The sequence below is a fragment of the Dermacentor andersoni genome, chromosome 6 (assembly GCF_023375885.2).
Source record: "Dermacentor andersoni chromosome 6, qqDerAnde1_hic_scaffold, whole genome shotgun sequence".
Lineage (NCBI taxonomy): Eukaryota > Metazoa > Arthropoda > Arachnida > Ixodida > Ixodidae > Dermacentor > Dermacentor andersoni.
This window is the reverse complement of record NC_092819.1, coordinates 59,749,155-59,777,079: the sequence shown is the minus strand read 5'-3', so window position 1 is coordinate 59,777,079 and position 27,925 is coordinate 59,749,155. Positions and strand designations below refer to the sequence as shown.

The 27,925-nt window shown below is 48.1% G+C and overlaps 1 protein-coding gene across 5 annotated transcripts in view; it reads right to left on the bottom strand.

The window, feature by feature from the left end:
* The window catches only part of LOC129382503 (uncharacterized), a 204,514-nt gene that overhangs the window by 166,036 nt on the left and 10,553 nt on the right, over positions 1–27,925 (bottom strand). For all 5 annotated transcript variants that reach the window (XR_011895170.1, XR_011895171.1, XR_011895172.1 and 2 more), the window contains exons 2-3: positions 18,750–18,939; positions 897–959 (exon numbers count right to left, since the gene is read on the bottom strand). Coding sequence is in view for 1 of the 5 variants with exons in the window: in XM_055066556.2 (XP_054922531.1) it covers positions 897–959; positions 18,750–18,825 (139 nt within the window). In the remaining 4 variants the exon portion in view is untranslated. The remainder of the gene's footprint in view (positions 1–896; positions 960–18,749; positions 18,940–27,925) is intronic.

The following is a 27,925-nucleotide window of genomic DNA, read 5'->3' as shown; positions in this document are numbered from 1 at the left end:
ATGTACGATCTTTCCTTTGTCACCTACTACACCATCACGATTGGTATCAGCCCACAACAATAGTATATCTCTATTCTGTTTGTTGCAGAATTCAAGTGGCCAGAACACATTCCCTGCACAATACCCATAACTTCAGAAAACGGAACACGTAAAAAAGAACATATTGTACTTCAGCTCCAGCGAAACGGGGCCGCAGAGGCCGCGATTCAACCACGCGCCTCCGGGCTGTAGAGGTGCCCTCAAGAAATTACGAAGCTGGTATTGATTGATTACCATGCTGTTCAGAACACCACGTAGCCCGCGCTGCAAAGCCATTTCTTTTCCGGGGTCCTGCCTTCAGGTGGCAGTGCTACAGCATAGTGCTTCGTGTTCGACAGAGAACCATCCTCGCTCAATAATGTCCTATACCGGGAATATTAGTGTGTGTGTGGCGGTTTTGCAGGCCAAGATACCCCCAAAGTGCCCCACTGACTACGAATATCGGTTAGGTAATGCCAGCTAGGGGAGCAACCAGCCCGCGAATGCCAGACAATCCTGCACCACTACTGACCATCCACCAGCACCGCGATTATGAATAAGACTGCACAAGGTTACACGTTCCGATAGTGTGCCGATGTGCACTGTGAGAAAAGTTTACACACTTTTAGGGGTACATTTGCCACACAACAATAATTGTCATCTGCCTTGCTTGCGTTTCCTCACTTTAAAATTCGGCGCTCGCTACATTCCTGTCGAGAATCCTGTGTCAAGCTGATAACGCGCAAGCCGCTCGTGACTGGGAAGTACCGGGCGCGAAAAATTACAGAAAGGAAATGCGGGCAAGACAGATCATTATTGTGTGGCGAGATACGACCCAAAGGGTGTAAACTCTTGAGAGTGTGTCACCAGTAACTCACCTCGTTGTGCTTTTTCCTCGTCGTCGTCCGGTAGATTTGGGTCGAACCTGACCCGACGGCCCTCTGTAACAAAAAACGAAGAAAGCGAAAGACGCCGTATAATGAATCAGGCTACGAGACTCGTCATATACGTAACATTGAACTGTTACCGCCACTGCGGTACAAAGAGCACGAAAGAATCCGCGCCCCTCGACAAAGTCGACGAAGCAAGCCCACGTGCACTACTAGAAACGACGCAACGTCGTGTTGGCACTCAATCTTGAATGCACTCCAAGAGCTCTTGGCTTCTCGACTGCGTCTTCATGCCGAATGTCACAGACCGCGAAAGCCCTGCGAATCTGTCGCGCTTTTAACTAAATTGAAGCATTGCATTGACGGCGAATGAAAAGAGGGATCGCGCCTCCTAGCATTATAGTCATGCCATGGCGGAACGTGCCTCTCCCTAGACCGCAATATATATATATATATATATATATATATATATATATATATATATATATATATAAATATATATATATATATATATATATATATATATATATATATATATATATATAAATATAGCGGGTGAACCGAAGGGCAGGATTTTTTAATAGTCATATAAGAAGCCGATGCACAACGAAACGAAAATTAACGAAAATGAACATGGATGAAAGAACTACTTGCCACAGGTAGGGAACGATCCCACGTCTTCGCGTTATTCATGCAATGCTCTACCAATTGGGCTACCGGCACGACAATCCTTTCTGCCGCAGGCGTCACGAAAGCAACTCGTCAACTCGTAAAGCAACTCGTTGAAAGGAACTCGTCAATAAACCCACATATGCTAAATGAAGGCATCAATGTTGCCGGATTCTAGACACTCGTTATGCAATGAACAAGAAGAAAAGTGGTTAACCGAGCGGCCCGATTTTTTTTATTGAATATAGGAGGCCAACAAGCACCAAGGAACACACAAGAGAAGTTGTACCATGTCCATATTTAACCCATATTTTTAACCTTTGCCTAACAAGTGCATGCTTTCCAAAGCGAATGCAAATCGCTAAAGTAACTATGCTCTTCAATAAGGGTGATCCTAATGATATGAATAATTACCGACCCATCTCCGTCTTACCCATATATTCAAAAGGCTTGGAGAAGCTTATCCATTATCAGCTTTGCTGGTTCTTTGATTTAGACAAACTTATTTCAGATGCTCAATATGGATTTAGGAAGAACAAATCGACCGAATTAGCTTTGCTGGAACAGAAAGTATTTTATCCGCATTTGAAAAAATAACTTTGTATTATGTATTTATGTAGACGTTTCTAAAGCATTTGATTGTATTCATCACTTCACTTTGCTGAAGAAACTGGAAATTTATGGAATCCGAGGGCATTTTCTTGACTTATCAAATCATCTCAGTTTTCGACAGCAGTTCGTTCAAATCGAAGCGTACCGTTCTGATTTAAAATCAATAGTTAAAGGTGTTCCTAGGGGCAGCATTCTTGGTCCGCTTCTTTTTAACATTTACATCAATGATCTCACTAACCTCTCTACCAAACCTAAATATGTTTTGTATGCCGACGACGCTAGTATATTTCTATCTGCTCCAGACTTACATATCTTACACAATGACGCCAATTCTCTCCTTACCAAGCTTGAAACATGGTCAATAGTAAGCTATCTAAACATAAATGTTAAGAAGACGAAAGCTGTAATGTTTAGACCTAAATTGAGGCAACTAATTTCTCATGTAAGCTTAAGTTATGGTGGCGCACCAATAGAAATGACAAATAATATTAAAATTCTGGGTGTCACATTTTCTCAGAGCATGCAATGGGATGGTCACATTGATGCTGTTGTAAGTTAGCCCGAGCAGTCGGCATGATTTCCCATTACAGATAATATCTCCTGCATCAAGTAAAGATTCTGCTTTATAATACCCTGTTTTACTCTCATCTTAATTACTGTTTCTTGGTCTGGGGCACAACCACGTATACAAATTTGCAAAAGATCTTTATACTTCAAAAAAAGCTTATCAGAGCACTTTTTAATCTACCATACAACAGTCACTCGCAAGGTCTTTTCTCCAAAGCATACATAATACCAGTATTCAATCTTTACAATTATAAGCTAGCACTTGCATTTCAGCGCGAACTAGAATATCATCTTGAATCTTTGCATGAGTTGTCACTACTGGAAAAGAGCACTGTGTGTTACCCTACCCGTCATAAAGAGGAGTGGATTGTACAAACTCCTAGAACCAATTACGCAGTGGAAAAATTATTTTTCACACAATTCCAACTCTATTAAACAACTGTGAAATATCCGGGACTGGCCTACTTAAAATATCTAAGCGTGAATTACGACAGCTTCACTGCACATATTCTTAGTAACGCCACCTGTATTCCTATTGTGTATACTTAATCCTGTGTTTGTTGTACAGCTGTTCAGCGCCCCCTTGGTTGATCATCGCCCTGCTGATACTGGCTCTTCCATCGATGAAAACGAACCGGTAGCTTCCATACTGATCCTGGCGCTTCAATCGCAGAAAATCATCGCATCTGGAAACCTTGGCTCCTGGGCTTGCCTATTTAAGAAGACAGCATTCTTGCGACGCTCTGCAGTCGGTGGCGATTGGAACGGTCCAACACTGATGCTCTGTATTTTAACAGGTACTGGACTCCTATTAACCTTTACTTATTGGTTCTGTTGCGCTGACTGCACCGCGCTTGTCACGAACTATGTCAGGTTTAGAAGAGTGCCGACTGCCTTGCATGCCATGAAGTGCTGCCGGAGGATGGACGGTATCTGTGTTTCGAGTGTACACTCGGCTACCAACTAGGACAAGCATGTTCCGGTGTTAGTAGTAGTACCTACATTGGGCATGGCACAAGCGAAAAAGGACTCGTGGATTTGTAAAGCATGTCGAACTGGAAAAAAACGTCCCTTTTCTCACTCAGAAGCGGCTCCTGAAGGGAAAATCACTCAATCCGAACCGGTACTGCTGCGCGAAATTCGAGAGATCAAATCTAGCCTAGCATCACTGCCAATTTTGCACCAGAAAGTTGACTCGCTCTTGCTGCTTAAGGCAGAATTCACGAAGCTAAGACTGTCGGATAACTGGAATAATCAGTCGTGTTTATGTCAAATCAATATGACTCGGCACTTGAGCAGGCGAAAGCTAGCACAGAACTTGCTGCAGCACACGAAGCGGAAATCGGCGCATTGAAAGCGACTATCCAAGCACAGGCACATTAACTACAAGCTCTACGTGAAGTTCAAAACGAGAATGAGCCATAAAGCAGGAAATGTAATCTGGAGATTGAAGGACTGCAACAAGAAGAACATGAGAACTTGAAGGAAAAACTGGTTGACCTTGCGAATAAGCTTGAACTGAACTTCTCGACCTCAGACATTGAACCAGCCCATCGGCTGCCTAGCAAAAAAAAAAAAAAAAACCGCACTGTGCTTTTCCGTTACTCGACAGTATCAGTGAAATAGGAGCGATTTGAGGCGCGTAAGAAACTGCGACAGTTATGTGTGGTTGATTCAGACCTGAACATTCTCTTCAACGACAATCTAACCAAGATGAATCGGGACCTGTTCTGGCGCACGCGCATGGCAGTGAACGAAAAATGATTCAAGTATTGCTGGGTGAAAGGCGGAAAAATCTACGCAAAAAAACACTCATATGCCTCTCACATTCGTGTGAACCGGGAAGCAGATATTAAAGGAATTGCTTAAGCGGAATGTCAGCTACTCTAAGTGAGTTATCTGATTTCACTTCTTTCAAGAAATCCTTTGGGCGCTCGTCACCATGCAATTTTACATATGTGAACATAAAAATTAGGAGTCTACGTAAATACGGGGAGGAATTACAAGTGCTAGCTCAATTTTGCTTGATCTTGTAGATGCTTTTGTGGTAACAGAAATCAACGTGTCAGAATATTTCCTACATATGTTCTCGTCAAATGGATACAGGTGCTGCAGCATAACACGGACTAACCGTAGAGATGGCGGCATTGCTAGATTTGTAAATTCAAAATATGACACTTCACTGGTAGACTTTACGTTCAAGCATGCGGAATGCCTCGCCGTAAAGATTCATTGTGTAAATTATGAACTGTTACTGTTAGCCGTGTCCCGGCCCCCAAGTAATGGTGCTACTCGTTTTGTGTTGTAACTGGAAGAAGCATTGAAGAGCTGGTCATCAGTGGATCAAGTTTGCCTGGCAGGTGACTTCAATATTAACATCCTATGTCGAACAAACACCTTACTATCAGATTATTTATGCGTTTTGGCATTGTTGCGCTCACGCGCATGCGTATACCTTCTCCAAGTGCCGAAGCCCGGCGAGCCTGTCAGCGAGATAAGGTGCTGTCGCGCATGGTCGTTATCGTCACGAGGGTTGTGTTTCTCTCTCCCTTCGTGAAGGCGAGGCTGTTAAAAAGGACAGTGCAACCACGCCGAGGGCGCTGTGTATCTACCGGCAGCAGTTATGCCGGATTAAAATAACGTTGTTCGTCGTCCGGCGTCGTATTTCTGTTTCGGCTAGGAGCCCTCCTCGGCAAAACGTAACAGCATCGTATAGTTTCACGTCAACGGTGATTGCCCCGACAAGAGAGGAAAGACAGGCTCGGTCGGAACCCCAGTGCTTATGTGATAAAACATTGCGGATATTCAATGCTTTATTTGCCTTAATCTTTAGCGTTTTAATGTCGGCTAGGAAGTTTAGTTTTTTGTCAAAGATTACTCCCAAGAATTTATATTCTTGTTTCAGCGGCAGTGCGACATCATTAAATTTAAAACCGGGTCTAAGTACAAGCCTCTTTTTTTGCGAGAATAGCATTGTAACAGTTTATTTAGTAGAGAAGCGGAAGGGATTTTTCTCAGCCCACTCCATTAGTTTATTAATTCTGACCTCGAGCTGCCTTTCACATCTTCATAAGTTTGAGACGCGGCAGGCTACTTGCAGATCATCGACGTATATGGAATGCATAACAGAGGGGGGGGATGACTTTGTTAACAGAGTTCATTTTTACTGTAAAGAGCGTTGTGCTTAGTACGCAACCTTGTGGCACGCCGCTTTTCTGGATAAATGCGCGCGAGAGCCCAGTGCCTAGACGGATTTGGAATGTTAAACATAAAATCAGTGAGACAGTTTAGCATTTTGCCGTGGATTCCTAAAGCAGCGAGGTCACGTAAGGTCCAGAATCTCCGTGTGGTGTCACACGCTTTTTCTACACCGAAGAATATTGCCAGGCAGTGCTGTTTGTGTAATAAAGCTTCACTTGTTTCGTGTTCAAGTCGGACCAGGTGGCCCGTCGCTGAATACCCTTTTTTATACCCGCACTGACGAAAATCTATGAAGTTCCGTATATCAAGCGAGAAGGTTAATCTGGCATTTACGACAATTTCGTACGAATTCGCCAAACAGCTTCTCAGGGCAATGGCTCGAAAGCTGCTTGCGGATGCGGGGGATTTACCTGTTCTTTAAAAGAAAGGCACAACTATTGCGTTTTCCCAACCTTTTGGCATGCTTCCGGATTCAAATACTTTGTTAAATTAAGGAGAGCAGCTACGGATGCTTGGGACAGGTGTGCGAGCATGGAATAATGGATCCGGGCAGGACCTACTGCAGTTCTTTTGCCAGCACAGAGAACCCTGTTAAGTCCTTGTACCTTGAATGGAGAGTTGTAATCATCCATTCACATACAAGCAGTTGGTAGCTTCTCCTTTTCTGCCGACAGTTTGTATTTTAAGAACGTGTTTAAATAGCCGAGCTAGAGACGTTATAGAAATGTTCCCCAAGTATATGCGCTTGTTCTTGTAGTGTTGTCTGAGTGCCTGAAGGTGTAAGTATCGGTATCGTGTATGATGTGTAGTCCCCCTTAAACTGCCTCACCTGTCCCCACATCCTTTTGGATGTGACGGTACTATTAATTGTTGATATATATTTCTGCCAAGACAATTTTACCTCCTGTCTCCGAATATATTGTTACGTGTGGAAAGACACATACGAAAGAGGCTATTTACAGGCTATTTACACTGGAGCCAGACCGCCAGTCCGACATTCACTTGCGCCAAGGGCACAGACCCACTTCGTTGTCGTTCTCGCGGCGGCTCGTCCCTTGAGCATCGCTCGATGATATCGTAATACTACCCCCCGGCAGCAAAAGCGCCGTCACGGTGCTGTTAAACATCCAAGGCGCGTGGAGAGTTGTAGGGTTTGAGTCGGGCGACGTGGACAATGTCACTGGTTGTCACAGCCGGGGACGTATTGGGCGTGGCTAGAACGATTTCATAGGCGACATCGGTCACTTTGAGGAGCACGCGATATGGGCCTGTGTAGCAGGAAAGCAGTTTTTCACAAAGGCCAACTTTACACGATGGTGACCAAATCAACACGAGGGTGCCGGGCACAACATGGACATCACGGTGACGGAGGTCATAGCGCTGCTTTTGTTTATCTTGAGAGACTTGTAGACGAGTGCACGCAAGTTGGCGAGCAAGGTCAGCATGGGTGATAACATCACGGGCATAAGGCATCACGGGCAATTGAAGCTGTGGCGGACGGAAGCACAGTGTCCAGTGGTAGCGTCGGTTCACGGCCATACAAGAGGTAAAAAGGCGAAAAGCCAGCAGTTTCGTGACGGGAAAACTTGTACGCAAAAGTAATGTAACATAGAGTCTGGTCCCAGTAACGGTGGTCGTCTGAAACGTATTTGGGTAGCATGTCTGTAAGGGTGCGGTTCAAACGCTCAGTGAGGCCGTTCGTTTGAGGGTGGTAAGAGGTGGTAAATTTATGCTGTATTGAGCAGGCACGCATGATGTCGTCAATGACTTTGGCTAAGAACGTACGGCCGCGGTCTGTAAGCAATTCACGCGGAGCCCCATGAATCAAAATAATATGCAGCAGGAAGTCCGCAACATCAGTTGCGCAACTGGTCGGAACAGCGCGGGTTATCGCGTAGCGGGTCGCGAAGTCCGCCGTGGCTGCAACGCACTTGTTTCCTGATTTAGATTCCGGAAATGGGCCGAGAAGATCTACGCCGACACGACAGAAGGGCTCGGCAGGGATGTCGAGCGGCTGCAGGTAACCAGTGGGGAGCTGCGAAGGCTTCTTGCGTCGTTGGCAATGTTCACAAGTGGTGACGTAACATCGTACGAAACGGGCAAGGCCCGGCCAGAAAAAACGGCGACGTACACGGTCATACGTTCTAGATACGCCGAGGTGCCCTGCCGCTGGTGCGTCGTCAGGCTCTCCTAGAACGGTTGAGCGGAGGTGTTTAGGTATGACAAGTAGGAACTCAGAGCCATCCGGATGAAGGTTACGACGGTACAGAGTACCGTCGCGGAGGACGAAGATGCGTATAGTGGCATCGGCTGGAGAGTGTTCAAAACTTTAGATGAGTGCTCTGATGTAGGCGTCAAATGAAGCAGCTGCGATACAGAGAATACGCAAGTAGTAGTGGCAATATTGGAGGAGTCAGGGTCTTTAACAGGGTAACGCGACAAGCTGTCAGCGTCTTGGTGCAGGCGGCCAGACTTCTAGACCACGGAATATGAAAATTCTTGTAGCCTCAAAGCCCATCGACCAAGCCGGACTATAGGATATCTTAGCGATGAGAGCCAGCAGAGAGCATGATGGTCAGTGACTACGGAAAAAGGGCGACCGTAAAAGTAAGGACGGAACTTCGCAACCGCCCAGACTACAGCAAGGCATTCTCGTTCCGTAATGGAATAACGCTCCGGTGGTGCGAGGAGGCGGCTCGCATAAGCAATAACGCGATCCTGACCACGCTGACGCTGGGCTAAGACGGCACCTACGCCATGACCGCTGGCATCTGTACGCAATTATGTAGGGGCATCAGGGTCGAAGTGGGCGAGAATGGGTGGTGAGGAGAGAAGAGTGACGAGACGAGAAAATGTGGCGGCTTCTGCAGTACCCCACGAGAATTGTACGCCTTTCTTCAAACGATTAATGAGGGATCTAGCAATTCCCGCAAAATCTTGAACAAAACGACGAAAGTACGAGCACAGCCCTACAAAACTTCGAACGTCTGCGACTGTCTTCGGAACCGGAAAGTCTTGGACAGCGCGAGTTTAGTCGGGATCAGGCTGTACTCCGAAAGCGTCAACGAGGTGGCCCAAAGCAGTAATTTGGCGGCGGCCGAAACGACATTTGGACGAGTTAAGTTGCAGCTTTGTCTTTCGAAATACATCAAGTATAGCTGATATACGCTCAAGGTGAATGCCGAACGTGGGCGAGAAGACGATGACGTCGTCGAGGTAGCAGAGACATGTGGACCATTTGAAACCTCGGAGCAAGGAGTCCATCATACGCTCAACGGTGGCAGGGGCGTTGCATAATCCAAACAGCATTACTTTAAATTAGTATAGGCCATCAGGTGTGATGAACGCGGTTTTTTCTCTGTCCATATCGTCAACAGCAATCTACGAGTACCCAGAACGAAGATCAATAGAAAAGAAGTAGCTGAAACCGTGGAGGCAGTCAAGGGTGTCGTCTATACGTGGGAGCGGGTAGACGTCCTTCTTAGTAATGTTGTTCACGTGACGGTAGTCTTCACAGAAGTGCCACATGCCAACCTTCTTCTTAACCAAGACTACAGGTGACGCCCAGGGACTTGAAGAAGGGTCAATGATGTTTTAGCTAGCATTTTGTTCACTTCACTTTGAATTACTCTGTGTTCCGCCGCAGAAACTCGATACGGTCGTCGGTGAATAGGAGTAGCATGGCCAGTAAGAATCCGATGCTTGACCGCGAGCGTCTGGCCTAAAGGGCGATCGTCGAAATCCAAAATATTTTGGTAGGACGATAATACTTGGTAAAGGTCTTCCGCCTGCGCAGAAGACAGGCCCGTCGCAACCATTTTCTGTATCTTGGTATCGGCGGCCGAGGCTGGCACGATGGGCCTGCTAAGCTCGCAAGAAGCATAGGTCGATAAAGTTGCTACGTGATGGTCGCCTAGACAATCAACGTTGGCAAAGCAAATACCTCGTGGTAGAATTTGGTTTGCCAATCCAAAGTTAAAGATAGGCATGAAAGTGCGGTTCGCAGTAATAGTAAGTATTAGCGGCGAGAATTTGGAGTGGCGCCCTCACGCGAGTGACGTGACGGCCAGGACACCGCTCACTCCGGCTCGGTCGGCAGCCGCACGCGCTCATTGCCTTCGTGTATGCTTGGGGTATGGGTGGCTCGAGCCATAGGTATTGAAGGGTATGTCGGCTTCTTTCTGCTGCCATGCGTGAACCACTGTTCTTCTTCAAAAGCGCGTGCGTCGAGAAAGTTTGCGGCTTGGATATCGCAAGCTATGTAGCGTTGAATGGCTCTACCAGTTTTGCAATGCATATATGCGCCGTGTCTGTCCATAAATTTTGCGTAAAAAGAGAATGTCTGCAAATTCAGTACGCGAAGTTGTGTACGATGCTTCGCTAAATACCTAACATTCCCTTTGTACGTATGAGAGACATTCTACATGAAAGAAAAATCTTTGGTGTCAACGTGTTGTCCGTGTTAGACACTGCCCTGCGAAGCTCTCATCATGATTCATATTACTCTGGTGAGTTGTTCTGGTCAAATATGGGCACTTTATTAATGCGTAAAAGAAAGAGTTAGGCGCGTATTTCGTATGAAAAAGTTTGCTACTACTTTCACCGCTCCTGAAACAAGCCCCCATAAAACGAACTATTCGCTTCATCAGTACATAAAAGAGAACCTCGCAAACCTTCCTAAAGAAGACATAACAAGCCTTACATATTTCATTTGTTTTTTGAGCCTCCACCGGGAAATTATATCTTCAATGTGTCCCATACTACTAATGAATGGCGGTTCGGCTTCTTTCGGGCTGCAGCCATGCAGTCCAAAATTCATATTTCACTAAAAAATTAGGGCCGAGCGGCCTGTGTCAGATCGCCAAGCAGATTCGTCATGTATATTCCTGAAGTAACAAACACCAGTAAATTGCTCAAGTAAGTTGAACGTGTAGCAAAGTAAAAGTAGTATATATTGGTACATTCCTTTTCGTATTCTGCAAACAGCTGTAAGCCTCAATTCGCTTTACTTCAAATCACCGCCATTAAACACGTGAAGAACCGCCTAATTTTGAGAAGTAGTTTAAGAAGTCAAGTGGGGCTGGTATAATGTAAACTGCAGTGTTAGTTAAGTACCAGTGTTACTGCCGAGCGTTTCTGTGAAGAAATGCAAAATTTGGATATTATACCATTAACTACTCGTCGTGAGCAAACCTGCTGTAGCAGGTTATAAAATCAAGGTAAATGTTGTAGAAGTCATATATAGCCAGCGTTTGTGATATATTTGTTGCACCGCTGCTGGTATGGTATGATAACTGGATTCTTATATGCTATGTTTTGGGGTTGTCGATCCGCGCATGAAAAAGCTGCACTGGGCTGGTCTGCGCTCCTTCGGCTGGTACTGTAGCGTTGGCTTTGAGAACTGTATTGTCGTCTAAGAAATAAGCTCTTTGAATAAATTTTCCCGAATGAAGACGTCATAAAGATTTATTTGAGACGACCGCCTTAAGTGTACAAGCAGAGGGAACAAGAGCGAACAAACGAAAACACTGCAGAAGGCGCCCGGACACTCCCCGAACTGCAGCAGACGACAAGCGCGAGTACTTGCCCTGACGTCACACGAGCGGCGCTCGCAGCGCCCCTGTAGTTAGTTCTCGGGGCTAATACTGTGAGGCACGGTAACGTCATACTGTAGTGGAATGTCGGGCAGAGAAGTGACGAGGTATTCGCCATCAGGGACTGGTAGGGAAGACAAGAGTTCAATATAGGCTACAGACTTTGGCGGCAGGCGAATAAAGCCGGTGGGGCGTAGGCGGCACTGGGGTGCGTCAGAAGGTTCTGCGAGAATCGGCGACTCAAGGCGAAGGGTACTGGCAGAGCAGTCAATAAGAGCAGATTGCACGGAGAGAAAATCGAGGCTGAGAATGAGGTCGTGGGGGCAATGAGCAATCACGGTGAAGAGGACAGGATTGTTGCGGCCGGCGATGCTAACACGTGCCGTACACATGCAGATGATAGGCACAGTACCGCCATCCGCAACGCCGACGACGCGTGCCGATGCTGGGGCGAGGAGCTTGTTCAGTCGTCGTTGGAAGGCAGCACTCATAATAGAAAGATGTGCTCCTGTATCGATGAGTGCCTCGACAGGATAGCCATCAACGTCAAAGGTTTTGGTTCGTAGGCAACGTGAGCAGACGATTTGAGGGCAGGGTGGACAACGCAGCTCCACCTCCACAAGCTGCAGTGCCTAGTTTTCCGGCTGGATCCGGGAGGCGATAGGCGGCGAAGAGAAGCGACGGGGTTGGGGCGAATGAGACTGATGGCGTCGTGGTGAGGGCGAGCGGCTGTACCGACGGTTCGGGGCAGGAACATCAGCGGCAGTGGGTTCATGGCGGGAGGAATAAGGAACAGAAGGTCCAAAGGGGCGGGAGTAAGCGGTGGTGTATGTCCGAGGAGGTGGTGGCCATCGGTTGCAGCAGTGACGAGCTACGTGGCCGATGCGACAGCAGTGGACGCAGATCGGCAGATCGGCCTGTCATCAGGGGTACGTCATTCGGATGGGTTGCGGCGAGATTTGGCAGAAAAGAACTGCCGGGGCAAGGAGGGCTGCTAGAGAACTGGGGAACCGTGGGCAGAGACGATGAACACACTGAGTTGAGACCCATGCTCTTAAATTCCTGTCTGACGACCGCCTGAATCATCGCAATCGTGGTTGCTGGTGGATCGGGAGGCGTCGCGAAGAAAGCTGGCGAACAGGCGGCCTCGAGCTCGCGGCGAACAATACGGGTTACCTCGTCACAGGGGGTGGTCTGACGCAGCCGACCCTCAAATGTCGACGTAGCAGCAGTGTTGGGTAGCCGCGTGATGTGATGTGTCATACGGCGGCTCTTAGCTTGTTCAAGGCGACGGCATTCTTTGATGGTGGCGTCGATAGTCGAGACGTGGCCGAAAACTAGCAAATTGAAAGCATCGTCGTCGATGCCTTTTAGCACATGCGACACTTTATTTGCTTCAGACATAGTATCTTCAGCTTTGCGGCATAGAGCCAGAATGTTACGTGTGGAAAGACACAGATGAAAGAGGCTATTTACAGGCTATTTACACTGGAGCCAGACCACCACGCCGACACTCACTCGCGCCAAGGGCACCGACCTACTTCGTCGTCGTTCTCGCAGCGGCTCGTCCCTTGAGTATCCCTCGATGATGTAATACCAGAGTCCTTCCATTTTTTTGGAAGGACTCTGGTAATACTATCGAGCTTTCTCTTTGGCTTATTTGAAATTCAGGAAGTCATGCGTTGGGTACCTGCGTAAGGTTCCCCAGGACTTATTTTGCTGCTTTTTTTCTACGGTGCACGCATGTGTCTACCAAAGATTCAGCTTTATCCGAACAACGCCAGAAGATTGTGGAATGGCCTTTTCAGGTGCAGAAATAATACAGTTAGTAAATTTTTCATTAATTTCGTCAATGCTTAAGTCTGTTAAAATAAGCTCCTCCAGCCTGGCACTTTCTGTGGAAACAGACCAGTCTCCCATTTAGATTCCAATGGCGCTGTTTGTGAGATATAATGGGTAGCGTTGAGGTGAGGTTGATTATAGCTGGTAGATGATCACTGCCATATGAAGTCTCCAGTACATCCCATTTAAAATCGGTAAAAATGTCCGGAGAGCAAAATGCGAAATCGAGGCAGCTAAAATTACGTGAACTCGGTGAAAAATCAGTTGGCGCACCTGAATTCAAAAGACCGATGTTATTTGTCAAATTAACATCGTAGATAAGTTGTCCTCTTTTGTCATTCTTATCGCTATCCCAAAGAGTGCAATAAGCATTAAAATCTCCAACTAAAACAAAACGCTCCGGCAGCTGGCCAATTACATTTGCCAGGTCTCAAGTTGCGAAACGGCTATGGGGAGGGATGTACAACGAACAAATGGTGACAGTCTTAAAAGAGAAAACGGTGACAGCTACTGCCTCGTAAGGAGTATTTAATGAAACGTTCCGTGTGTAAATGCCGCCTTGGACGACAATAGCGACACCTCCTGATAGACGGCTGGAGTGCTCGCGGTCCTTTCTTATGACTCTTATGACAGTAAAACCTTTAAGAAAATGTGTGTTTGGGTCCCAGGTTCGTTTCTTGAAGGCAGAATGCTACTGGTGATAACTTATTTATTATGTATTTCATGTCACCTAGATTGTGAATTAGGCCTCTGCAATTCCAATGAATGATGAAAGCCATCTTATTGGAATTGAAAAAAAAAATTACTTATGTGTATGAGCGTACAAATTGTAGGTGACATGTATTTAAAAGCTGATTACTCTTATGAAGGGCGGAAGCCGTTCAGGTTACCTTTCCCTTTCTCACCGGAGTTGTAATATGTTTCTGCTTCTGTGAGCGCTATAAGAAGCGCGGGTCTTTCGGGTCAATGATGCCGGGGTTTTCGGATCGACCTCCATCGCCTTTTCCGAGGCACTGGACGATCGAGGCCCAGGCGGCGAGACGCGCGTCTCGGGCCGTGGGACCTACGGGACCTACGGCCCGAGACTTTGGGACCTACGGCACTGTTGTATGCCGGCCCGTCTTTGATGCCGATGGAGCAGCCCTGGCTGCAGCCACCAAGGGGGCGGTTGGGGTTTCTACAGGAGTACCGGACGTGGACCCTGTAGATCCCTGAGACCGGTGTGGCGCTGCCCCCTGCTGCGTCACACTGGCATAGCTTACTTGAGGTAAGTCCGCTAGCCTTTTCCTCGCTTCATGGAATGAAATCTTTTCCTTTAAAGTTATTGCGATTATTTCTTTTTCTCTTTTCCATTAAGGACAGCTCCGTGAGTAAGCTGGATGACTGCCCTTGCAATTGACACATTGTACGGGAGCAATGCAGTTATCAGATGGATGGTCGTTGGCACTACACTTCGCGCATGTTTCCTTTCCTCTGCATGACTGTGATGCATGTGCGAACTTCTGGCACTTGAAGCACCGCCTCGGGTTCGGTATGTATGGTCGGACATTGATTTTCAGGTAGCCTGCGTCGAGTGAACTTGGTACAGTACTGGGGCCAAATGTGAGTATTACGTGTTTTGTGGGGATATGTTGGTCGTTTCGTCGAAGTGTTATCCTTTGTACCTTGATTACATGTTGCTCCTGGATTCCCTCAAGGAGCTTTTCGTCACTGAGGTTCAAGAAATCTTCTGATATTACTCCACTGCTGGTGTTGAGCGAGTGATGTGGGGAAATTGTGACATTAATGTCACCGACACGTGTGAGTTCATTGATTTTTTCAACTTGTTCTTTCTTTGCCAGTTCGAGGAGGTCGTCTCCGCTTGCCATCTTTGATGCCTTGCAGCCTGATCCGATCGTGTTTGATAGGCATTTGGATAATAAGAAAGGCGACAGTTTTCTAATAGTTGTGTTGCCTTCACTGTGAAGAACATGGAACGTTGGGAAGGTGTCATGGTTTGGTTTTAATAGGAACTGAAATGTAACTTCGGTGCGTCCTCGGTTTGAGGGCGATCTTGGAGGGGGGGGGGGGAAGCGTTTGCCATGTAAACACTGGAAAATTCGGCGGCGATGGTAGCCACCCACCACCGAGCCCAACTAGGGGACGCTACTACGTTGGGAATAATACCTGCGGACGCCAACCATGCATCGCCGCCCTAACCTAATATATATATAAATACCCAAGACAAGATATATTACACACGGTAAACCCTTGCCGCCAGGAAATACGGAAGTAATAAGAAGTGAAGAGAAGACAGGAAAGATGGAAAAGTGGGAGAGAAAGACGAAGATAGGAAAGGAGGACAGGAAAAGGCGACTGCCGATTTCCTCCAGGTGGATCAGTCTGGAGGTGCCGTCTATGTGAAGCCGAGGCCGAAGAGGTGTATTGCCTCCGCCGGGGGGCCTTAAAGGTCCAAACCCGAAGCATCGGCTCCACCCCCAGGATCCCCCTTTCGCCAAACACGGCTAAGCCAAGCACGGCTACACGCGGGAGGGTTTGACACTCATGTGCTCGGGTACGTGGTGTCGCAACACACCAAACGGCTGCTAACGCAGACGCCTCTGCGGGGAATAATAATAATAATTATTATTATTATATTATTATTATTATTATTATTATTGTTATTATTATTATTATTATTATTATTATTATTATTATTATTATTATTATTATTATTATTATACGATTTACTATTGAATCGCATGCTAGAGACAGGTGTTCCTTTTGCGAGACGTGTGTTGTGGCACTGTGCTGTAATGTTGCGGTATGACGTCATATGGGGAATATAAATGGTTGTCCGCCTTCATGGCCAACAGTGCCATCTTAAACAGCGGAAAGCGATGTCAACGTATGCTGTAGTCTATGTTCATCGACTAAGAATATGGAAAAGCATGCATTGTGTCACATTTTACATTTACGGCGAAAATTCATCCTCAAGTCTAGCGGTTCATGGCGCGACATCCAAACGTGGGTAGCATTCTGGTCACGGACATAATGCGCAATTGTGTCGAACTGGCCGTTTCGTCATCTCTGATTGGCTCGCAGGGAAGCTAACACCAGAAAAACCAACACGGAGGAATTTCGACAACACGGTGAAATCTGACAGCGTCTATTATAGTAATTCAAGTAACATGTACGGCTGAATCGGGATTTATGTCAGCAGACCAAAGGCTAAATCCACTTGACTGCAATAACAGCTTTACCCGTTTGCTTCGAAGAACGAAGTGATTGATGCAAATGGTAGCACACCCACCGTAGTTGCTTAGTGTCTATGGTTTTGGAGTGCTAAGCATGAGGTTGCGAGATCGAATCCCGGCCGCGGCAGCAGCACTTCGATGGGGGCGAAATGCGAAAACACCCGTGTGCTTAGATTTAGGTGCGCTTTAAAGAATCCCAGGTGGTCTAAATTTCCGCAGTCCCCCACTACCGCGTGCCTCATTATCAGACAGTGGTTCTCGCACGTAAAACCCCGAAATTAAAAAAAAATGGTAGCACATCCCTTAGGAAAAAGCCCAGGGGCTATGCTATTCCTTTCAGAGTTTCCTAAACGAGGTCAAGGGACATCCTGACGGCATATTCGGGCAGCAGTTTGAGTGCGCTCGGGCTTTCTTATGAAAATGGTGAAAAACAGTGTTGACGATGTATGCAGAGCACAACCAGTTGTGGAAGTGATGACTCTGTTTCTATATCATCAGGGCAGCCGATGTTTGCTAGCTGTTTGTCAATGCTGTCAGAGCGCTCAAACCACCGCGCGAACATGCGATACGTCTCCTACAGGAGCATTGAGTGAGCACGCAGTGACCGCCAAAGGAAAAGCATTGTTCGTGCATCACTCTCGAGGCCTCAATAACGTCCAACCAAAAATCGCGCAAAACTGTGTAACTTATGAACCATAATGAATGCTCCGATTGAGTCACAAACCTAACAGCAGCATTCCCTTAACGTAATCTAAACTGCAAGCAACACCACTTTCCTTGCATGGTTGGCAGACTGTCTCTCGGGAAAAAAAAATGCGCACAAGTTTATTCTCATATAATGGTAAATATAACTTGACAAACATTGTGTTATCCACACACGATTTCAATTATGACAGGCTTCCATATAATGCTACGAAATTATTCACGCATGGTGAGCAGCTACGTCACGAACGCGTACTTAATGCTGCTGCTCGACAACTGGTATATTGGATCGCTGCTGCTACGCCTTTGCAGACAACAGCGCTGTCCGAAACATGGTCGATAAAATTGTATTAATACGTTACAGTAGATATGACCATCCTCTCGACCCATACTCTTGAATACGCATTAAGCCTACGTGGAGTCGTCCGCACTTTCTAACAATAACGCCGAGTCTGCGCGCTGCGAGGCAATGAAGTATATTTCCGTGCGTTGCTGGCATCTTTTCTTCAGGTACTGCGCTTGAGTATATATCGAAAGTCACAGGAGCGCCCGGCCAGCACTGTATACAGCCGTATCCCTTGAACCTAGCAGCTGCTATGCGATTACAAGTGCTTTGCTGTGCAGTGCACCATTCGAGTGCTTTAGACAGAAGTGCGGACGACGGTTAACCCCCAATACCAACGTGATACACTCTCTTTTCTCGCTGGAGCGCAGGCTGACGCCTGGGGCATACGCAAGACTTCCTTGAAAGCGGTGCCCTATTGGCAAGTAAAAATTTCGATGCCGAGTCCGGCGGCTTTGAATAGCCGGCGAACGCAGCATCGCGTGCTCTCGTTCGAAGCGAAGAACACAAAAGCTAGATCGCGTTACCTACGTCGGCGCCAGCGAGCGCGTCCAAACACAGCACGCGCACCGGCTGGACACGATGGACGCAATGGACACAGTGGGAGAAAAGGATCCAAAGCCCATTGTTTCAAGACAACTAAGGGCAGTCCATAGGGCCCACGATGTCGCTGAAAGGCTTGGCCTGACAGTGCCAACATAGGAGCAGCCCGCCTTGGCTTAAGAAGTCGAGCCTCCGGACCACATTCCAATAAAACTTTTCACACACACACACACACCGGCCTCTTCTGTCATCGTAACGCAATTGATATTGCACTAGCTTTTCATAGAATGCTGCGAAATTACTAACACTTTGCCAGCGCCCGTGTCACGAACGCTTCTTTAATGCTTCTGCGCCTTTTTCCGCTTTCCAAAGTCGAGACGTGTGCTGGTCTCTGCGGTCTACGAAGCTAAAGGCAGAAAGAGGCACTTTTTTCGAATATACGGTATGTCGCGTCCTTTCCTGACCTGCCTAAGCCACTGTCCGAGAAATCCACGCGATAACTGCGGAACTAATTGCAGAACGTCTCACTTACCCTGGGGGGCGGACCACTCGTCGACGGCGGCGGTGGCGGCGGATTCAGTCTCAAGGGCTGCCGCCTCATTTAGCATGGCGCGGCAAGTGGCGCCACCCTTAGGCGCCGTCGGCCTGCTGAAGGCCGACTCGCCCTACACTTCAGGGGGCTTGCGGAGCATGCTCGAACAGGCACTTGACTGGTCAGTAGCCTGCAACGAAATGGTGGAACCTCGAACCTTGGGGCCAATTCGAGAGCAAGCACGAGGCGGGGTGCCGCGAGTAGCCGCACCACGGGACGTCGTATCGCTCACACAGCTTCTGCTTTTAAGTGCGAACGGAATCATTGGGCTAGCAAATGGGCCAAGGTTCCTGGTGAGAGAGAGAGAGAGAGAAGTAAACTTTATTGGTGCCATAAATTAGTAGTTGAGACCCTGGCAGAGGAGCTAGCGCAGAGGCCCTATGGCCCTTACACGGTTAACCGACTATGCCAGCATGAATTTGCATTCTGGGTCATCTGTCTTGATGGCACAAGCCCAGTCCTCAAACATTGGGGGTTTGTCGAAGAAAGTTCCTTGGCGGCAGGTTGGATGGGCGCGCCCAAAGTATGTGATTTTCGTCTGCGGTTAGTGCTTCGCAGTGCCTGCATCTATGTTTGAACTGTTGCTTGGAAGAAGTTTTTCTGGCGCCAGTAACTCCGGGAAGCACGCGGCGGGGCACCATGAGGCGTTGCGTCACGCGACGTCGGATTGCGTGCACAGCTTCTGTTTTATTGAAATGGGAACGGAATTTTCGTTCTAGAAAATGGTCAAGCTTACTGGCTATAAAAACGTTTTTGCTACTACTTTGAACTGTTTTATTACTATATCCATTTAGTACATGTTGCATGCCGTTGGTTTTTTTGTCCGGCATACATGCGAACATGTTCTCCGCACAACGTCTACTTGTTGGCGCAACAATTGCAGGCTCGTCATGCCTTCTTCGCTGTGGAGCTCTCGCTACTAGCGCGACACAAATTGTAATATGCTCGACACTCAGTAAACTACATTGTAAGTATGCATTGAGTAAAGCATACAAACTATAGCAAACTCGGCGTGCAACACTCTTTGTTGATACCGACACTTAATCGTGCAACTCCTGAACACACACGTCACGAAAATTCCATAACCAGGAATGTCATTATTGGAATGAAACTTGCCTTCTGCACCACCACTGTGCTACCTCTTTAAAAATCTCTAGGCCATATTCATCGTCATTACCATCATTATCGTTCCAGTACAACATCAGTGATATGAGTATACATGCTAGGCGTCGTAACTAAATGCCGCCATGACTTTAAAACCAACAGAGCGTGTTGCTGGAACCGGGCACACTGTATTTGTCTAGACAGGCACGGTTCATGCTAGTGACTTGTTGCATGATAATGACAAGACGTATTTAATGAGGGATGGCTCGAATGCCTATAATGGGGAATAGGAAGCGGACGGGGGCATAAAGCGAGGTGGCTATAATAAAGCGTAACACTTTAAGGCTACCAAGAATATGAGCCGATGTGAGTGGCCCAATTTCGGCGTAAGAGGAATAAAGCTTGTTTTTTCTTGTTGGTAACTTCCTTCAATGTGACCTTCTTATTGTCTCTATTTTTCCTATACTATTCTGGCCGCTAACTGACACGTGCTTGCAATGGCACCACTAACAAGTAAATGTGGATGGAAACGTTCTTCATGCTTAATTTTATTTTTTACTACTACAATGACTACTACTCATTTTACCTCTTTTCACCTACTCCTTTTTCGACACCCCGTACAGAGTATGCGTGGGTCGTTTATTTTTCTGTGTTTCTCATTCGGACATGCTTCCTAAGTGGGATATGCAATGGAGACTCCCGACCGATATGTCGATGAACAATCAAACGTCACTGTGGGTCCAGATCAGATGCTAGGCCATTACGAGACCGCTTCAACTGGTGCGCAGCCAACCTGCAACTCGATACTGGTTCCCGAGAGCCGCTGCCGCTGGAGTACTGTTAGCTGAGGGACTAGCAGCACCTGTCAGCAAGCGGGAGAAGTACGGCAAGCGACTGGCGAGCGAGGCGGAAGAAGACGTCACGTTAGGACGAGCGTTCGGAGCAGGAGGACGCGCTCGCCGAGAGCTGATCGTGCAATCTGCAATCATCGCGAATGAATCCAGTTGTTTTTGATCAACGGTCGTGTCATCGTGTGCGTCAATCCCTGACATGGCGACGAGGATCCGTTAACGACACCAGCGCGGACAAGCAACCGCAGAACATGCCACATTTAACGTAAGCGAACGACAACGGCAACTGACATGGTGTCACATGCCGCAGGACCATGACGCGACGAGCACGCAGCACGACGGCTAAAACCACGGTGTGAGGACTAAGCTGAACAAGGTCAACGACGCGGGGCGAAACCGAATGAGAACGTCCCTGGCCTCCACGGTGTCAGTGAACGACGTCCCATTCCCGAAACGAAGCACGGGGTGCAACGAGCGCACGGACGGCCAACATGGCGGATAGAGACGACGAAGGGAAGCAGTCAACGCTGAACGACGAGTACAGGAGTGACGAGCCGCTAGAAGAGGTGCAACGAAGCAGATTTTTCCCTGAAACGCCCACGACAACACGAACTGTAAACGCGAAAGGCACAACGGAGCTCACGATGCTTGCGACAACGATGCAAATCATGGCGCGACTGTTGGAACAACAAATGGGCTCGCAAGGTAACCCAGCCAACGCGCTTAACGGCGACGACACTACACGACCGGTCAATGAAAGCACTGCAATCCAGATCAGTACAATGCCTTACCTCACACCAACTCTCCCAGCGTTCTCCGGAACAGACAACGACAACCTAGGCGAATGGATCACTTCTGTGGGGAGCATGCGTGAGAGATGTTCATGGAACGAAATGGCTACGCTAAACGCCGGAATTTCCAGACTGCGTGGGCGCGCAGCAGCTTCGCATCGCCGGGATGGCGTAAGCCTGACGAGTTGACAAGGAGTTTGGCAAGCAGCCACTGTTTTGTGAATGGGTGGAGAACGTCAACGCACGGCGACAGAAGGAAGACGAAACAATCACTGACTACATGTACTCCCGTCTGCAACGTATAAAACGCGGAAAGTACGCCCTAAGCGACAACGACATTGTGGACTGGTTAATTCAGGGTGTGCAATGGGAAAGTGCAAGGCCTGTGCTCGCGGCGTTCCACGACCTGAGGAAAGGGAGCGTGTCGGAATTCATCAAATATGCACAATTCGGCAGGCGCATGGCATCGACGAGAAGCGATGGCACACACGTGAAGTCATTCCCACGAAACGAGGCACAGAAGAACGCAGTCAAAGGGGACCACCCGCAAGGCAAGCCGACGAGACTCCCCGCGGATATCTGCGCTCGCTGCCTTCAGCTGGGGCACCGCGCGCAGGACTGCCCGAAACCCGACACACGCACTGAAGAGGAGAAGGTAGCCGCCGCACGACGAAGAAACGAAGGAGCGGCGCGAGAGCAGCGCACCAGCCGCATCGTGACAGCGCGTTCGGCGAACAACGTAATCCTTGTACCAACGAACATGAATGGCATAGAGACGCTAGCACTATGGGATACGGGATCAACAGCTACTCTAGTGTCATCAGCGTTTGCAGAACAGCATAACTTCTATGTTGTACCAGACACAGACTGCATACTCACGGGACCATTCGGAGACTCAACAGCTCCTGTCGGAGCAACCCAAGGTCACATCGCCATCGAGAATGCAAGCGCAACCGTCAATGTAAAGTGGTGAGTGACTTGCCACATGACGCTGTCATAGGGACTAACTGGCGACAGTGCATCAAATTCGATTACATCGAGCGATACACGAAAGGAACACATACGCTTGAGTGGATCGCAAAAAACAGCGCTCAAGAAACGCCTGAGGCGGAACATCGAAAAAAAGACACCCCAAAACAGCCACTGTGCAACGACGAAAACGAAGCCACCGCAGCAGTGTGCGGAACAGTTGCCGCGAACAACCTTAACAAGAAAGGGAGTCCCAAGCTTCCATCACCGGAGGAAGTGCGACGTGAGATATTACAGGGGCAACCGGCAGATGAAACACAAAGGATGAGGTCAGTACTCATCGCAAACATTCATGTTTTTACAAACGCCGGCAACGAATTGGGTCTCTGCACGAATGCGAGCATACAATTAACCTCAGCGATCAGAAACCAGTTCGTATGGAACTATACACATAGAGTGATGTGAACAGAACGTTCATAAGGCAAGAAACCGAGGACTGGTTGAAAAAGGGCATCATGTGCAAGTCGAAGTCGGGATATGCCTCACCTGTGATTGTTGTAGACCAGCCACACAACGAATCGACTCCAAAAAGAATGTGCGTCGACTATCGTTTCCTCAATACAAAAACAATCAAACGGGCTTACTCAATGGAGAAAATCGACACACTACTTCGCGAAGTGTCAGGGTCGCGACTTTCTTCAAAACTTGACGTGCAGAATGCTTTTCTCAACGTCCCAATACGCGAAGGTGACATCGAGAAGGCCGCATTTGTGAGTGAAGATGGACACTATGAGCCAACACGCATGATCTTTGGCTTGTGTACAGCACCGGCAACCATGCAAAGCATCACGGATGAAGGCCTGCAACCACTCATCTGACAACGGATATGTTGTTGTGTGTATTGATATATGCATCTTCACTAATGACACTGAAACCGTGAAACACATCCAAACCGTGAACGACGTTTTGAAGACACTGATGGACCTGAACCTACGAGTGGACTTTAGAAAGTGCACTTTGGCTGCAGACTCTATCAGCTTTCTAGGGTACATAATTTCGGGAGACGGAGTTGACATATTCCCACGACGTACGAGTGCCATAAAGCACTATGGGCAACCACGCTCGAAAACGGCAGTGTGATCATTCTTAGGACTGGCATCTCATTGCAGGAAGTACATCAAAGATTACTCAAAGATCGCTCAACCACTGACGAAGCTTACGAAGAAGGATGCATACTGAAAGAGAGAATAACCGAAGCACCAATACTCGCAGCACTCCCGACATAAGTTCACGTCGATACATCATATATTGCATTTGGTGCTGTCCTTTCCCAGAAACACGCGGATGAAACACGGATTGTAGAATACGAAAGTAAAAAGGTGCCCGACTCAGATATGCACAAGCACTCAACAAATTTGGAGGCGATTGCGTTGCACTGGGCTGTGACAGACCGATTTCACCAATAGCTCCAAGGGCTACAGCCCGTCGAAATATACGCCGACAACTGGGCGGTAGCGCACATCATGTCAAAGAAGAATCCGCAGAGGCGATTCGCTCGCATAATTCTCGACTTGATGTCGTACAACTTCAAGGTTCGCCACACATCAGGCAAGAAAAATGTCATTGCAGATGCGCTATCACGAGTCACAGAGAAGACGCAGAACGTCTTTGTCCTGAAGGCTGATGACAATCGACTCAGCAGAGCGCGAAGAGATGATGCTAGGCTTGCTCAGATAATCGATCAAGCTCGAGCAGAAACGCAGGCTTCACCGTACAGGATCGTACAAGACAGACTTGTACACGTGACCACAGATTGAGAACGAGAGAAACATCGCATGGTAGTACGAGAAAGCTTAAACCAGGCAGTTCTGACGTCCGATCACGACGAGGACGGCCATGGTGATGCTTCTCGGACACTCCAAAGTAATGCTGCTTCTGGCACAGCATGAACCGTGATGTTGAAGATTAGGTGCGAGGATGCCAAACAGGTCAAAGGTGCAACGCTCAGACAGGAACACAAACTGGTTGACAAAACCCGCGCATGCCAAGGCAGGCACCATTTAACAACATTGCCATGGACCATTTTGGGCCAATCAACACCGAGGACACCAACAAGTATTCAATAACGGCTATTGATGTCACCACGAGATTCATCACTACACGTGCTGTACCAGACAAGTCAACGGAACACGTGCTACGTTTACTTAAAGAGCACATCCTATTCACATTCGGGACGCCGGAAACTGTGGTAACAGACAATGACAGAGTGTTCACTTCACGAGTCCCTACACGTTACTTCAGAGACAAAAGCATCCACCACAACTTCACCGTACCCTACGCGCCCCAAACGAAAGGTCTTGTCGAGCACGCAGAGGCAAAAATCTTGTCAGCACTCAGAAAGAACTTAAATGACAACATGGATCACTGGAGCGATTACCTAAAGGAAACAACGTTCCAGGTGAACAACCAGTTGGTTTGCACATGTCACCATTTCAACTGCTGCACAATTACGTGCCCCATCGAACCATCGACAATGAGCTGTCGGCACTGACCGAAATACAAGACCAAGCAGAAGCTAAGCGCGATGAAGCACGAACTACGCTAATCCTACTACTTGCACGAGCTCAAGCGCAAGTACGACTCCAAACACAAACCACCATCTTTCAATGTGGGTTATAAAGTTAGGCATCACAAACGTACAAGACCAACAAATCCAGGGCCAATCTACGACGAACCCTATACGATCACCGCGGTGGAGATAGGAACGTACACCATTTCAATGGGACAGAAGAAACGAGGTTGGCTACAGCCAGGCAGCTGAAGCATCTCCACGCGCAACCCGACTTCTACCGGACACAGTTGCAAGCCGCGTATGAAGAAGCAACCACGGACTCCAACGAGAATGATAACGTTCAAGCCCACAGTGATACGTATGTCAAACTACGGCTAAACGAAGCTCAACAGGTGCCGTTTCGAACAGCTGACGGTCCGCCACGTCGTAGGAAACCGCCCTGGTGGCTTGAAAACTATGTCACAGACTATTGCGAGGACGCAACAGATAGAAGACCCGGCCGTATTAGCTGAGGGACTATCGGCACCATTTGGCAAGCGGGAGAAGTACGGCAAGCGACTGGCGAGCGAGGCGGAAGAAGACGTCACGTGTGGACGAGCGTTCGGTGTAGGAGGACGCGCGCGCCGAGAGCTGATCGTGCAATCTGCAACCATCGTGAATAAATCGTGGTTTTTGATCATCGGTCGTGCCATCGTGTGCGTCAATCACTGAGAGTACGCGCCTCTGTTCCGCCGTAGCGTCGAAGTGCCAAAGTTCCAGCGATACAATGACGAGATGTCTGAGGCCGGTTTACTGATAGAGGTGTCGCTGCCCCGTACAACCTCAAACTGCACCAAATGATTGCCCTATCCTGGGTCTTGTCAGTCGCGCTGAAGTAATTCACTACTGATCGTCGGAGGAGCCTTCCGGCGTCTTTCGGCTTCTTGGCGGAGTTTGCCTATCGCTTGCGGGCATTGCTGGCCGCATTGAACTACAAGTATGGCATCAGTTATAAGTGGTATGCTCGCACTCAGCATCCTCGGGAGTATCGTGCTAAAATTTGAACCATACAGTAGATAGGTGGGGTACATGTTACGATGCCATCTCCCTCCTTTCTGAGTGAAGCGGACACCGCATACACTGCAAGTTCTACCGGGTCGGTGGCACAAGCAAGCGATCTCTTCTTGTGCGAACCGCAGGGTCACCACCGTCTGCGTCCCATTGCTCATCGGCTAATCCCGCAGTAGGGTTGCTTGGTGGGGAAGCACAGGTTTCAGTCTGCTGCGCGGGTGGGAATTCAGACGCACAAGGAGGTTTCGGATAGGACGGTACAAGTTGACGGTGATTACGCTATAGCAGTGTGCCTTCGTCAGTCTCCCCGACGTAGGACCTTGGACGTTGAGCAGGGCCCAATACTGTGGCCCGTATATCATGAGGGCGTATCCAAAACCGGTTCTCTGGTTCTAAATGTCGAGGACAATCGCGGTCAATGAAATATTTTTCGTGTCACTTTTTGTAGACTTTCTCTGGGGCCAGCCACACAGGATGAAGCAGCCGTTCCATCTTCGGTAGCCTTGTCCTCACTTGCCTTCTCATAAAAAGCTGAGCAAGTCTATACCCACTGACACTTGGCTTGTATCGATGATCAGGGAGAGCGAGATAGTTGTCCACTGCCTTTGAGAAAAAGTTTTACCTGCCTGTACCATTTTCTCGGATTCGCCATTGGATTAAGGTTAGTGAGCGCTACTTGTTAGGTGTTGAAATCCATAATACCTCGCGAAAGAAGCTATCTGGTGCGAGGGAACGGGCGGCCCGCTGTTGTATCTGACCAACTCAGGGTTGCCATGACGAGCGAACGTTCTTGTGGACCTCTATGACCTTTCCCGTAGTAGTCTGTCGCAGGGTCACTAAAGTGAGTAGTACTCGACGACGACTAAAAAATGTCTCTCTGCTCTAACGGCAGAGGTCCATACCTATGGCTTCCCATGGAGTTCCAGGTAGGGGAGTCGAGAGGGAGGTTGCGCAGGGTGTTGGCACTTAAGTGCATCGTTCGCACATCGCGAACTATTCTGCAATATTTCGTCACCACACATATTCACTGACCTTAGCTTTACGAGGATTGACACTTTGGTGCCCCTCGTCGAGAAGTGTCGACACAGACGGTCTCAGTTTAGAGAAACGATAATGCAGGTGCCTTTGAAGTGAAGACCATCAAATATTGAGATTCCGTTGGCAGCTCGGCCACACTTTGTGACGTGAAGTGGCATTTTGTTTTTCTGAGGCAACCCTCGCTGGATATAAGAGATCAGAATCAGACATTTATCGGTACAAACCCGCACCTGCTTGTGTCAGATGGGAGGAGTTCCATAGTGTCTACTGGTCTCGACCAAGGGTATCCTAGACAGGGAGTACGCAGTGGTAAGCAACTTTCCCAGAACATAAAGCAAGGAAAACTGGTAGCACATCAGTTTCGAGCTAAGCCTTTGAATTCTAGGAAGGAGATTCTCCAGTTCCATTTGTTCAAACAGTGGTACCAGTGGCTGGGTGTCCGTTCGCACCTCGAACGTGATGCCACGCACGAACTCGCCCAGCCGTTCGACAGCCCATGTTACAGCCAGAGTTTCCTTCTCAGTTTAACTATAACGCTACTCAGTAGGTGTCGTGGATCTGGATGAAAAAGTTCCCTATAAATGTGAGTTTCTAGCAGCACTGCGCCAAGACCGAAAGAACTTGCATCGGCTGCAGTGAATTCCTTCAGAGCGACTGACAAGACCCAGCATAGCTCTACTAACATTTCAATAGGTGCGTTAGATATGCGTGGAGATATGCAACAGTTTGCTGGAACGTTCC